This window comes from Bidens hawaiensis, unplaced genomic scaffold (genome assembly GCF_021521415.1).
Source record: "Bidens hawaiensis isolate Kalapana, Puna unplaced genomic scaffold, B.hawaiensis_p1.1 tig00009085_1, whole genome shotgun sequence".
In the NCBI taxonomy this organism is placed as follows: domain Eukaryota; kingdom Viridiplantae; phylum Streptophyta; class Magnoliopsida; order Asterales; family Asteraceae; genus Bidens; species Bidens hawaiensis.
In genome coordinates, this window is record NW_027491667.1 from 615,327 (window position 1) to 626,426 (window position 11,100).

Here is an 11,100-nt window from a genome sequence, read left to right on the forward strand (position 1 = left end):
CCTTCTATATTTTTATTAACATAAAAAACGAATGTAGTCAGCTTTTTGTAGGGTTTTGAGGAAAAAAAGGGACGTTTATAAATGAGAGACGTGGCCTTCTATATTTTGAACACAATAGCAAATTAAAGGTGAAGCTGACACGTGTTCACATGAATGTGGGTGACAGGTGTTAAACACGAGAAAGCTTGTTAAACACGAGAAAGCTTGTTTAGATAATCAACATGTCTTTCTACCATTTGCCTTTGATACATTTGGTTTTCTGGCTCCAGAGGTTGTGAAATTTTTGAGTAGGGTTCAGCGCGTCGTACACGGAACCTCTTCAGCTTCTAGGTCTCAAAGCTTCGTTTTTAGCAGGATTGGCTTTGCTGTTCAAAAGGGGGTTGCGGCGCAGCTTGTTGCCCGTTTGCCTGCCACTTTATTGTAATCGTTTTATAGTAAATTATATAAAACTTCGATTATTTATATAAAAAAAAAAAAAAAATAGAGATACGACGAGAGAAAAAGGGGGAAAACCTTCACACTTAATAAAACCCCCAAAACACACACACACACACACTCACAAACTCTGCAATCGAATGAATGAATCCATGGTGTTAGGGTTTTGACAGAAGAACAACAATCACACTATTCACTGCTGTTGCGATCAACAATTACAAGGTGCCTCTAATTGTGAATGTATATTATATTATATTATATTATATGATTGCAAACATTATACTCATTTCCTTTTAATCCTTTACTCTTCATCGTCGTTTCTACTATAATCTCACAATGTGTACGTATCTGTTGCTTTCATGTAATTACGTTACGTATTTAACCTAATTTGATAATTAACCGTTACATTTTTGAAAAACTGTGTTATTGTTACCTGTGTATGTAAATTACAAGGCATTCGTTAACGATACGGATCGATCATGCTGTTCGGCTTTTGGTTTCAGTTTTATTTCAGAATGAGTTCGTTAGCAGCCTAATTCAGGGGCTGATTACTTAATTAGGTTATTTTTTGTGATTTATATTCAGGCTGGTGATATTAGTTATTGAGTTGTAGTGTCTCCAATGGAACCGATAGATATTATTGCTTGTTCAACAGATAAAGTGATTTTTTGTTAATTGTTGAATGATAGTTCAACAGATACTTTTGATTTTGATAAACAAATTTTGATTTCTCGTTAATTGTTAACGCTTTGTCGTTTTAAGTAGAATCTGACAATGCGCATCTGTTGCTTTAATGAAATCGTTAGTGCTGCTCAATTCAGGGGCTAATTAGGTCATTTTTTGCTATATTTTTATAATTCATATTCAGGCTGGTTCAGAATTTGGGGTGTGTAAAGAAGATGGTTGTAGTGAAAGTAATGTTTATTACTTGAAGGTGTGAGAAATACATAAACAACTACATCTATTTATACACAAATAAACCCTAGCTATCAACCCATAAAAGGCCCATGGGCTTTAGCCAACTATATTGGCTAAAACCCTAATTATAACTAAATACAACTAACACTCCTTCTCAAGTTGGAGCATAGATGTTAATCATGCCCAACTTGTTACAAATAAAATCTATCTGAGCTTTCCGGAGCGGTTTAGTTAGAATGTCTGCTAGCTGAAAATTTGTCTTCACATGAACTGGTTGAATGGAAGGAGGATCAGTTTGTGTGCCTACTACTCGATCTCTGATAAGGTGGCAGTCGACCTCAATATGTTTTGTCCTCTCATGAAATACTTGATTATTGGCTATGTGAATGGCTGACTGACTATCACAGTATAACCTCATCAAGTCAATAGAAACAACCCCGAGCTCTCTGAGAAGACGACGAACCCATGTCATCTCTGATGTTACATCTGCCATGGCTCTATACTCCGATTCGGCACTCGACCGGGAAACCGTGTGTTGCTTCTTACTCTTCCATGATACAAGATTTCCTCCAACAAACACACAATATCCGGTGGTAGATCGTCGAGAAATTGGACAACCTGCCCAATCTGCATCTGAGAACCCTGATATCCGACCATCTCCTTCTTCCGTGAAGGCACCTACACGACAATGACCCTGATCGGAGTATAATATACCCAAGCCAGGTGAGGTTTTAAGATATCTTAAGACACGAAGGGCAGCATCCCAGTGACCGGTGTATGGTGTAGCCATAAATTGGCTCAGAACACTGACAGTAAAGGAGATATCCGGTCGTGTGACGGTTAAATAATTAAGTTTACCAACCAACCGTCTGTATCGCTCAGGATCTTTCATTGGATCTCCTTCCTTTGGGAGGAGTTTCTTTGTAGGAAGCATTGGGGTATCAACAGGTTTACAACCCAGTAAGCCACATTCAGTTAACATATCAAGAACATACTTTCGTTGGGAGAGAAGTATTCCTTGTGGAGAGCGGGATACTTCTATGCCAAGGAAATACCTCAATCGACCTAAGTCGCTGACCTGAAACTGAGACCGAAGAAACTGCTTGAGTTCGATAATCCCGACCTCGTCATCACCTGTGATTATAATGTCATCCACATAAACAACTACGATAATCCTCTTTCCTTTCTGGTGTCTAAAGAAGACAGAGTGATCGTAGGCACTCCGAGTCATCCCAAACTGTCCCATAACACTAGAGAATCGACCAAACCATGCCCTGGGAGACTGTTTAAGACCATATAGAGAACGACATAGTCTGCAAACTTTCGAGGCCTCCTCCTCAACAACGAACCCTGGGGGCTGCTCCATTTATACCTCCTCCTCAAGAACACCATTAAGAAAGGCGTTCTTGACATCAAGCTGGAGGAGCGGCCAATGATTAATGGCAGCAAGAGCGATACAAATACGGACAGATAGCATTTTAGCAACCGGAGAGAAGGTTTCATCGTAATCAATGCCATATGCCTGAGAATACCCTTTTGCAACCAACCGAGCCTTTAAGCGGTGTAAGGAGCCATCCGGGTGTAGTTTAACCGTAAACACCCAACGACAACCAACAATACGCTTCCCTTTAGGAAGTGTTTCAAGATCTCATGTATGATTGGACTTTAGAGCCCCAATTTCATCTTCCTTAGCCTGTCTCCATCCTGGGTGAGCGAGAGTGTTCGTCACATTTTTGGGAATCGGGTAGGAATCAAGGGTAGTGGTGTACGCATGAGATTTAGGAGATAGGTGGGTGTAGGCAACATAGTCCTGAATTGGGTAACGAGTACATTTCCGGGGTTCCTTGCGAAAGGAAATAGGTATATCGGGAAGTGGGGCACCGGGAGGATCATAAACGGGTGTATCAGAGGTTGTTGGATCGGGTAAGGATGTATTAGTGAGAGGTGTGGATTGCTCAGATGTAGACGGAGTATCGGAGGGTATTTCGGGGTCGTGGCCAGGGTCTGAATCAAGAGTCGCTAATGTTTGACCCCTACCCCGCCTAGCATATGTGAAAAGCAGTGGCGGAGATTCTGTCGGTGGGTCAGAATCAGTAGAGATTGGATCGGTAGAAGGAATTGACACAGGAATGGTGGGGATGAAGGGAGATGTGGGTATATCGAGGTCGGGAAACGGGTCAGAAACAGGAGTGGAACACTCGGGAAAGTAAGGAGACTCGTGAAAAGTGACATCGGCACTGGTAAAGTATCGGTGAAGTGATGGGCTATAGCATCGATACCCTTTTTGAACCCGTGAGAAACCAAGAAAGACACAACGAATGGCTCGGGGATCAAGTTTGATGGTTTTTGGACTATGGTCATGAACATAGGCGACGCAACCAAATACTTTAGGTGCGAGAGGAAATGGATTATCGTTGGGAAATAGTACAGAAAACGGTGTTTTACCATGAAGAACGGTTGAGGGCATGCGGTTAATCAGATATGTGGCAGTGAGAACGGCATCTCCCAAAAAACGATGATGAACACGTGATTGGATCATGATTGTGCGAGCAACATCCAATATGTGACGATTTTTGCGTTCGGACACACCATTTTGTTGAGATGTATAAGCACACGATGATTCATGAATAATGCCGTTGGTTTTTAAGTATGAAGAAAAGTCGGTGGAAAAATATTCTTTAGCATTATCAGATCGAAAAGTTTTAATGGTGGTGTTAAATTGGTTTTGAACATAAGCATTAAATTCTCGAAATTTGGAAAATACCTCACTACGAGATTTCAACAAATAAACCCAAGTAGTGCGAGAATAGTCATCAATAAAGGTAATAAAATATTCAAAACCCAACGTAGATTTGATAGGGCAAGGACCCCATACATCAGAATGCAACAGTTCAAAACAAGAACTGACTCGATTGGGCACCCTAGGGGGATAGGGACGCCTGGTATGTTTACCAAGTTGACACGACTCACAATGAAAATTAAAAGACGAAAGTGGTAAATCTGGTCGCATTTGCCTCAGAACCGCTGTAGAGGGATGACCTAACCGACAGTGAGCCTCCCTGACAGCGGAATCACATAAGTTTGCTACAGGATGCGAAAACGGGGATATACGATAGAGACCTCCTGATTCAAAACCAGTACCAATTACCCGGTTTGTTCCTAGTTCATGAAAAACGCAGTGAGTTGGGTAAAAGGTCACAGAACAGTTGTTTTGTTTGGTAATCTGACTCACTGAACAAAGACTGGTAGGAAATTTAGGAACAAATAGTGAACAGTGCTTTCCGCGTGAACAGTGATTTCCGGCGATGAACAGTACTCCGGGTGAACAGTGATTCCGGCGTGAACAGTTCCCGATGAACAGTGATTCCGGAGTGAACAGTGATTCCAACGTGAACAGTCTCGTCGGTGAACAGTACTTTCACGGTCGAAGAAAAAAAAAAGATTTCGTGACAGGACAGAACAACAAGGCAGGAGCTTGTTTCAGATCTGAAGGCTGCTGGTGACGGCTGGTCAGACTCAGGTTCGGGTCAGATCGCGGCTAGGGTTTGGATCGAGAGCCGTAGCTCTGATACCATGTAAAGAAGATGGTTGTAATGAAAGTAATGTTTATTACTTGAAGGTGTGAGAAATACATAAACAACTACATCTATTTATACACAAATAAACCCTAGCTATCAACCCATAAAAGGCCCATGGGCTTTAGCCAATTATATGGGCTAAAACCCTAATTATAACTAAATACAACTAACAGGGTGTAAGAAGTGGTGATGTTAGTTATTGAGTTGTAGTGTCTCCAATGGAACCGATAGATATTGCTAGTTCAACAGATAGTTTCAATTTTTATTTCTTTTAATTGTTAATGTTTTGTCGTTTTTAGTAGAATCTGACGTTGCGTATCTGTTGCTTTGATGAAATTGCGTCATGTCTTTGACCTAATTTGAGAATTTTTGATTACATTTCTGAAAATTGTTTTCTTTGTTGTTGTTGTTGTGTATGCGAACTACAAGGTGTTCGTTAAGAATAAGTGTTCGATCATGTTAATCTGCTTTTGGTTACGTTAGTGCTACTTTGTAATTTCAGTTTATTTGTATGAGTTTTTAGCACTTAGCAGGCTAATTCAGGGGATAATTAGCTCATATTTTGGGTTATTTTTCTGATTTATATTCAGGTTGGTTCAGAATTTTAAGAAGTGGTGATCTTGGTTATTAAGTTGTAGTGTCTGCGATGGAACCGATAGATATTGCTAGTTCAACAGATAGTGAATCGAGTGATTGGGATCTAGATGTATATAAAGCATACAATGAGTCAGCTGTAAAGGATACTGCTACTTCAGCTCCCAGTTCTAGTGTTCATAATACCCTTGCGTCTTCATCCAGGACGAATAATGCAGGTAAATAAAGCCTCTATTCATTTGTCTTGTTATGCTGCAAAGTAAACTACTTTATTGTTGGATAACTTAATATGCCTTTATCTAAATTCTAGGTCAACATGGATCAATAAGGAAGCCGGCTACAAATGGGCATTCGTCTCATGCTAATTATGATTTGGATCGCCAGCTTCAGATTCAACTCAGTTCAAGTAATAATGATGGAAGTAAGTAAACTGAATGATCTTCAACGAGTAATTATAATTTGGGTTTGATTGGATATATTACTATGTTTTTGGTACAGATTTTGATGATCAGTTACTTCCATCAGAGATTAAAAGAATACTTCCAGCATCTCTTCAAGCATTTTCATCTAGTTATAAGCCGAATGTTCGTGCAAAGAGTGTAGGCACCAATAAAATTCGTGAAACTTATGGACAACCTAACGAAAATGCAAGGGAAAATAATGTGAAAACTCATATGGGAGAAAGTTCCAGTAGGGCTAATAATGATTCGATGAATGAAAACTACCATGGAGGTAGGATTCTACCACCCTCAATGTGGTCCCCCAATGCACAATATGGTGGTGTATCCGATCCTTACCGCCCTTCGGCGGTTGTTGATGAACAAGCGGTTGTTGATGAGAGACACGTATATCGAGAAGCTTTACAGGTATTGATTTCTTCTTGTATTGATATGCATTACAAACGAAGAAAGAAGTTATTGTTGTTTCTTCTTATTATTTTAGTATAGAAAAAGGTTTGTTTCCAACAATATGTTCATTATATTGTTGCATATGCTTAATGCTGAAAAAGGTATGGTTGTTATATTTCAGCACGTTAACCAACCCTTAAACGAAGCAGATTTACCTGATGGTCTTCTGTCGGTCTCTCTTTTAAGGCATCAGGTTTTCTACTCACCTGATTACAATTTTTTTTTTCTTTACATTAGTGTGTGTGTGTGTGTGTGTATGAATTTATTTTTGGTTGCGTTTATTTATTATGTTTTTTTTAGAAAATTGCATTGTCGTGGATGATTCAGAAGGAAAGTAGTCCGACTTGTGCTGGTGGAATTTTAGCTGATGACCAGGTTACATATATACAATATATGATTTATATTTTAAAATTTTAAAATGCCACCTGGATTTACTTTTGTTGTATCTTTCTCCACAGGGTCTTGGTAAGACAATTTCCATGATGGCCCTTATACAGCATCACAGAGTTTCATCAAAACCGAAGTTAGATAATGTAAAGCCCACAGTAGTTGTAGATGCAGAAAAAAATGATGAAGTGTTAATAACTGAAGCCAGTAGCTCAAAAAAGCGGGTTAATAAACAAAAACCAGTAGCAGGATCACTGGTTGTGTGCCCTGCAAGTGTGTTAAGACAGTGGGCCCGTGAGCTCGATGAAAAAGTTGCAGAAGACGGTAAGCTTGAAGTATTAATCTATCATGGTGGCAGCAGGACTAAAAATCCTGCTGAGCTGGCAAGTTATGATGTAGTCCTTACAACATATGCCATTGTGGGAAAAGAAGTCCCAAGTAAAGATTTTGATGAAGATGAAGAAGATCAAAGAAATGGATTGAACTTTGCATTTGCTAGCAAGAAAAGAAAGGGTATATCTGGAATGAAAAAGAAGGGTAAAAAAGGATTTGGTGGTTTTGCCACTGATTCTAGTGGTACACTTGCTAAAGTTAGTTGGCTCAGAGTGATATTAGATGAAGCTCAAACGATTAAAAATAGCAGAACACAGATATCTAGAGCGTGCTGTGGTCTTAAAGCTAAAAAAAGATGGTGCTTATCCGGAACACCTATGCAGAACAATATTGATGAGCTGTTCAGTTATTTCAGGTTTCTAAAATGTGACCCGTATGCAAATTATAAATCTTTTTGTAATCATATAAAGTTCCCGATCTCAAATTTCTCAAGTCATGGTTATCTGAAACTTCAAGCTGTGTTGAAGGCAATACTGCTTCGTCGCACAAAAAGTACATTTTTAATTACTGTAAACAGTTTTTGCGAACAAAATAAATTGACAATAACAGTGTTACTCAGTTTTAGTTTTTCTGTGCAGGCGATTTGATTGATGGTAAGCCTATTATTAACTTACCTCCAAAAACAATTAATTTGACAGCGATTGACTTCTCACCTGAAGAAAGGGCTTTCTATCAAAAGCTTGAAGCCGAATCACGTTCACGATTTAAGGTTATATTGCTTCTGTCTTTTCGTTTTCAAATCTCTGATTTTTTAAAATATATGTGCTTATATTTAGGCTTGTGAGGTGTCAGTTCGTTTAACTTTGATAGAACAGGAACAGTCAAACAAACAAACGGGGTTTTCTTGTTTGTGTTTGTTTGTTAATAGTATAAACAAACAGTTCACGAGCGTAAACAAACAAACATAATTGAACACTGATGAACGAGCATAACTGAGCGAACAACTAAAAGTAAGCGTGAACTTCAATATATTGGGCCTAAAAATTTAATAAAACCAGACTAAATTGTAAGAGTTTAGTATTACAATTACATAAAACTAAACTAAATTGTAACAGGCTTAAATATTTCAAATGAATATATAAACAAACTTAAATAAACATAAATGAATGAAAATAAACATGCATAATTGTTCGACGTAAGCGAATGCTCATGAACATAAATGAACGAATGAGACATTTGTTCATGTTCATTTGTTTAACTTAATAAATGAACTTACGTTTGGTTCGTATACAGAGACCTAATTATTATGTTATCATCTGAATATTTGTGATTGGAATCAGGAATTAAGAACCAAATGAAGAGAAATAAATATTTAATTTCTAATACTCCTTGCAGGCATATGCAGCTGCAGGTACTTTGAGTCAAAATTATGCAAATATTCTTTTAATGCTTTTGAGGCTACGACAAGCGTGTGACCATCCGTTGCTAGTTAAGGGATTTACTTCAGAATCTGTCAGTAGACATTCTACAACAATGGCAAAGAGACTACCTAAAGATATGCAAGTCAATTTGTTAAATATTTTGGAAACTCTCAACATATGTTGCTTGTGTAGCGTGAGTTTCATCGCCCTTCATTATTGTTATTGTTGTTATTGTTGTTGTTGTTATTATTATTATTATTTATAATTCTACTATAACTGATTAGTGGCTTGATGGTTTTACAGGATCCACCAGAAGATGCAGTTGTTACCATGTGTGAACATGTATTCTGTTATCAGTGTGTATCCGAATACATAACTGGGGATGACAATACATGTCCATCACCAAAATGCAAAAGCTCAATCGGGCCCGATGTGGTATTTAGCAAATCCACATTAAGAAATTCCATCTCTGATGTTAATGGTGCCAGATCATCAAGAATCGATGAGAAATCTAATGTTCTTCAACAAGATTATAGTTCATCCAAGATTAAAACTGCAATTGAGATTATTAAGAAAAATTGCAGAACAAAAAGTTCATACTTATCTTCTAGTTCGGGTGTTGAAGGACCGATAAAAGCGATTGTCTTTTCTCAGTGGACGAGAATGTTAGATCTTATGGAAATGTCACTTAATCAGCATCGTATTGAATATAGGAGACTTGATGGCTCGATGTCTTTAGCTTCAAGGGACCGTGCGGTTAAACAATTCAACACTGATCCCAAGGTTGGCTTTCTAGTCTTTATAGTTGTTAAACTCAAAGTTAGTTGCTAGAGGTGGCAAATGGGCGGGTCGGATAATATGTTAGGGCCAAAACACTTTTTCCTTTAATCTTATTTGTGTTTCTAATTTTTTTAATGGGTTACTTGAAAATGTAAACAAACGAAACATCTAGTGAACACTTCGTGAACCGTTTGGCGGGAAGTTTGTATGCGTTAGTTTATCAAATAAACAAATGAACATTAACGAAAAAAGTGTTTATTAGTTAAACGAACGAACATGAACACATGTCTCGTTCTTGAATGTTTGTTTAGGTGGATTCTTTTCAGCTTGTTTATGTTCGCTCGTTTACATTTGTTAAGTTTGTTAGTTTACATTCGTTAATATATTTATTTAAGTTTTTTTGGTCCATTACAACTTAATAGTTATAATAACTTTTAGGCCCAACACACTGTTCTTCACGCTACCTATAACTAGTTTTAGCTAGTTATGTTCGTTTATACAGTTAACGAATGAACATAAATAAACACGCACATGTTTGGTTTCTTAACGAACGGACACGAACTACAAAAGTGTTCCATCGCTGTTTGGTTAAAGTTAAACGAACGAATGCTCATGTTCCTTTGGTTTGTCTACAAGGACACCGTCCACTAGACAAAAGGCACAATTTTAGGAATGTGCAACACTGCAACTAATGCGTTTTATATAGTTAAATGTCAATTTACCCTTATGAATTGCTTGCAGATTAACAATGCAGTTTAATGAAGGGTAGAATAGGAAACTTGACTAATAAATGTCGAATAATCGAACTTTTATAGGGCTAAAAGCCCATCAAAGCTTTAAATTTTTTTATTAACAGTAATCACTTAAGATATGAAAAACATGTTGCAGGTAACCGTTATGCTGATGTCACTAAAAGCCGGAAATCTTGGTCTAAACATGGTGGCTGCATCTCATGTTATTCTTTTGGATCTATGGTGGAATCCAACTACTGAAGATCAAGCCATTGACCGAGCCCATAGAATCGGTCAAACTCGCCCCGTTACAGTGTCCAGGCTCACTATTAAAGACACAGTTGAAGACAGAATTCTTGCTCTCCAGGTTTGTATTTCTGCGGTAAAACTGTAATTTCAATTTCATTATTTTACCGTGTCACTAAATTCGGTGAATGCAGGATGAAAAGAGGAAACTGGTTGCTTCGGCTTTTGGTGAAGATCATGGGGGGTCTTTGGCTGCTCGTTTAAGGCCTGAAGATCTTAGATATTTGTTTACGGGGGCTCGCTAAAACTTTAATTGGTTAGGTGGTAATTTTGGGCATTTTTGTTTTGATAAAATATAAAGCCCAGTAAATAGTGGTAATTAATTACTACTACACTGCTGTTTGTAGGATGATGTTATGACCCTTTAAAATGCATCTTTGAAGACGTTGCTTTAACTCTATATTTTGGTTTCTGTTTTATCTTTTTAATCGTTGTTGATTGGAAATTGGATACTGATGTTAGAACCGTCTTGTAGTGTATGCTTTTTAGTTGACGATATTGTGTTAGTTGCGAAGAGTAAGCGTAACCTGAATGTGAGGTTAGAAAAGTGAGAAACAGCTTAGAGAACAAAGGTTTAAAGATTAGTCGCTTGTGACTTCAGTGGTGCAAAGTGTAAACATCGATGGGAACATTGTGATTAACATCGAAGGCCAAGTGGTTCTGCAATTAACCAAGTTCAAGTATTTAGAACCGTTTGTACATTTCAGTA

The 11,100-nt window shown here is 37.9% G+C and overlaps 1 protein-coding gene across 1 annotated transcript; it reads left to right on the plus strand.

The window, feature by feature from the left end:
* Window positions 1-535: 535 nt before the first annotated feature.
* On the plus strand, window positions 536-10,878 carry LOC143531144 (helicase-like transcription factor CHR28). The gene is made up of 12 exons (XM_077026509.1): window positions 536-657; window positions 5,522-5,743; window positions 5,836-5,946; window positions 6,024-6,391; window positions 6,555-6,626; window positions 6,734-6,808; window positions 6,892-7,705; window positions 7,792-7,922; window positions 8,549-8,767; window positions 8,878-9,357; window positions 10,243-10,452; window positions 10,526-10,878. Exons 2-12 carry the CDS (start codon window positions 5,578-5,580, stop codon window positions 10,634-10,636), a joined length of 2,757 nt encoding a protein of 918 aa, XP_076882624.1. The 5' UTR covers window positions 536-657; window positions 5,522-5,577; the 3' UTR covers window positions 10,637-10,878.
* Window positions 10,879-11,100: the final 222 nt, after the last annotated feature.

What these genes read in the sequence shown, in the direction of transcription:
- LOC143531144 (XM_077026509.1), top strand. Translation starts at nt 5,578, where the DNA reads ATGGAACCGATAGATATTGCTAGTTCAACAGATAGTGAATCGAGTGAT. An exon ending in TATATCGAGAAGCTTTACAG is followed by an intron (nt 6,392 to 6,554) that starts GTATTGATTTCT and finishes GTTATATTTCAG; the next exon opens with CACGTTAACCAACCCTTAAA. An exon ending in ACTGCTTCGTCGCACAAAAA is followed by an intron (nt 7,706 to 7,791) that starts GTACATTTTTAA and finishes TTTTCTGTGCAG; the next exon opens with GCGATTTGATTGATGGTAAG.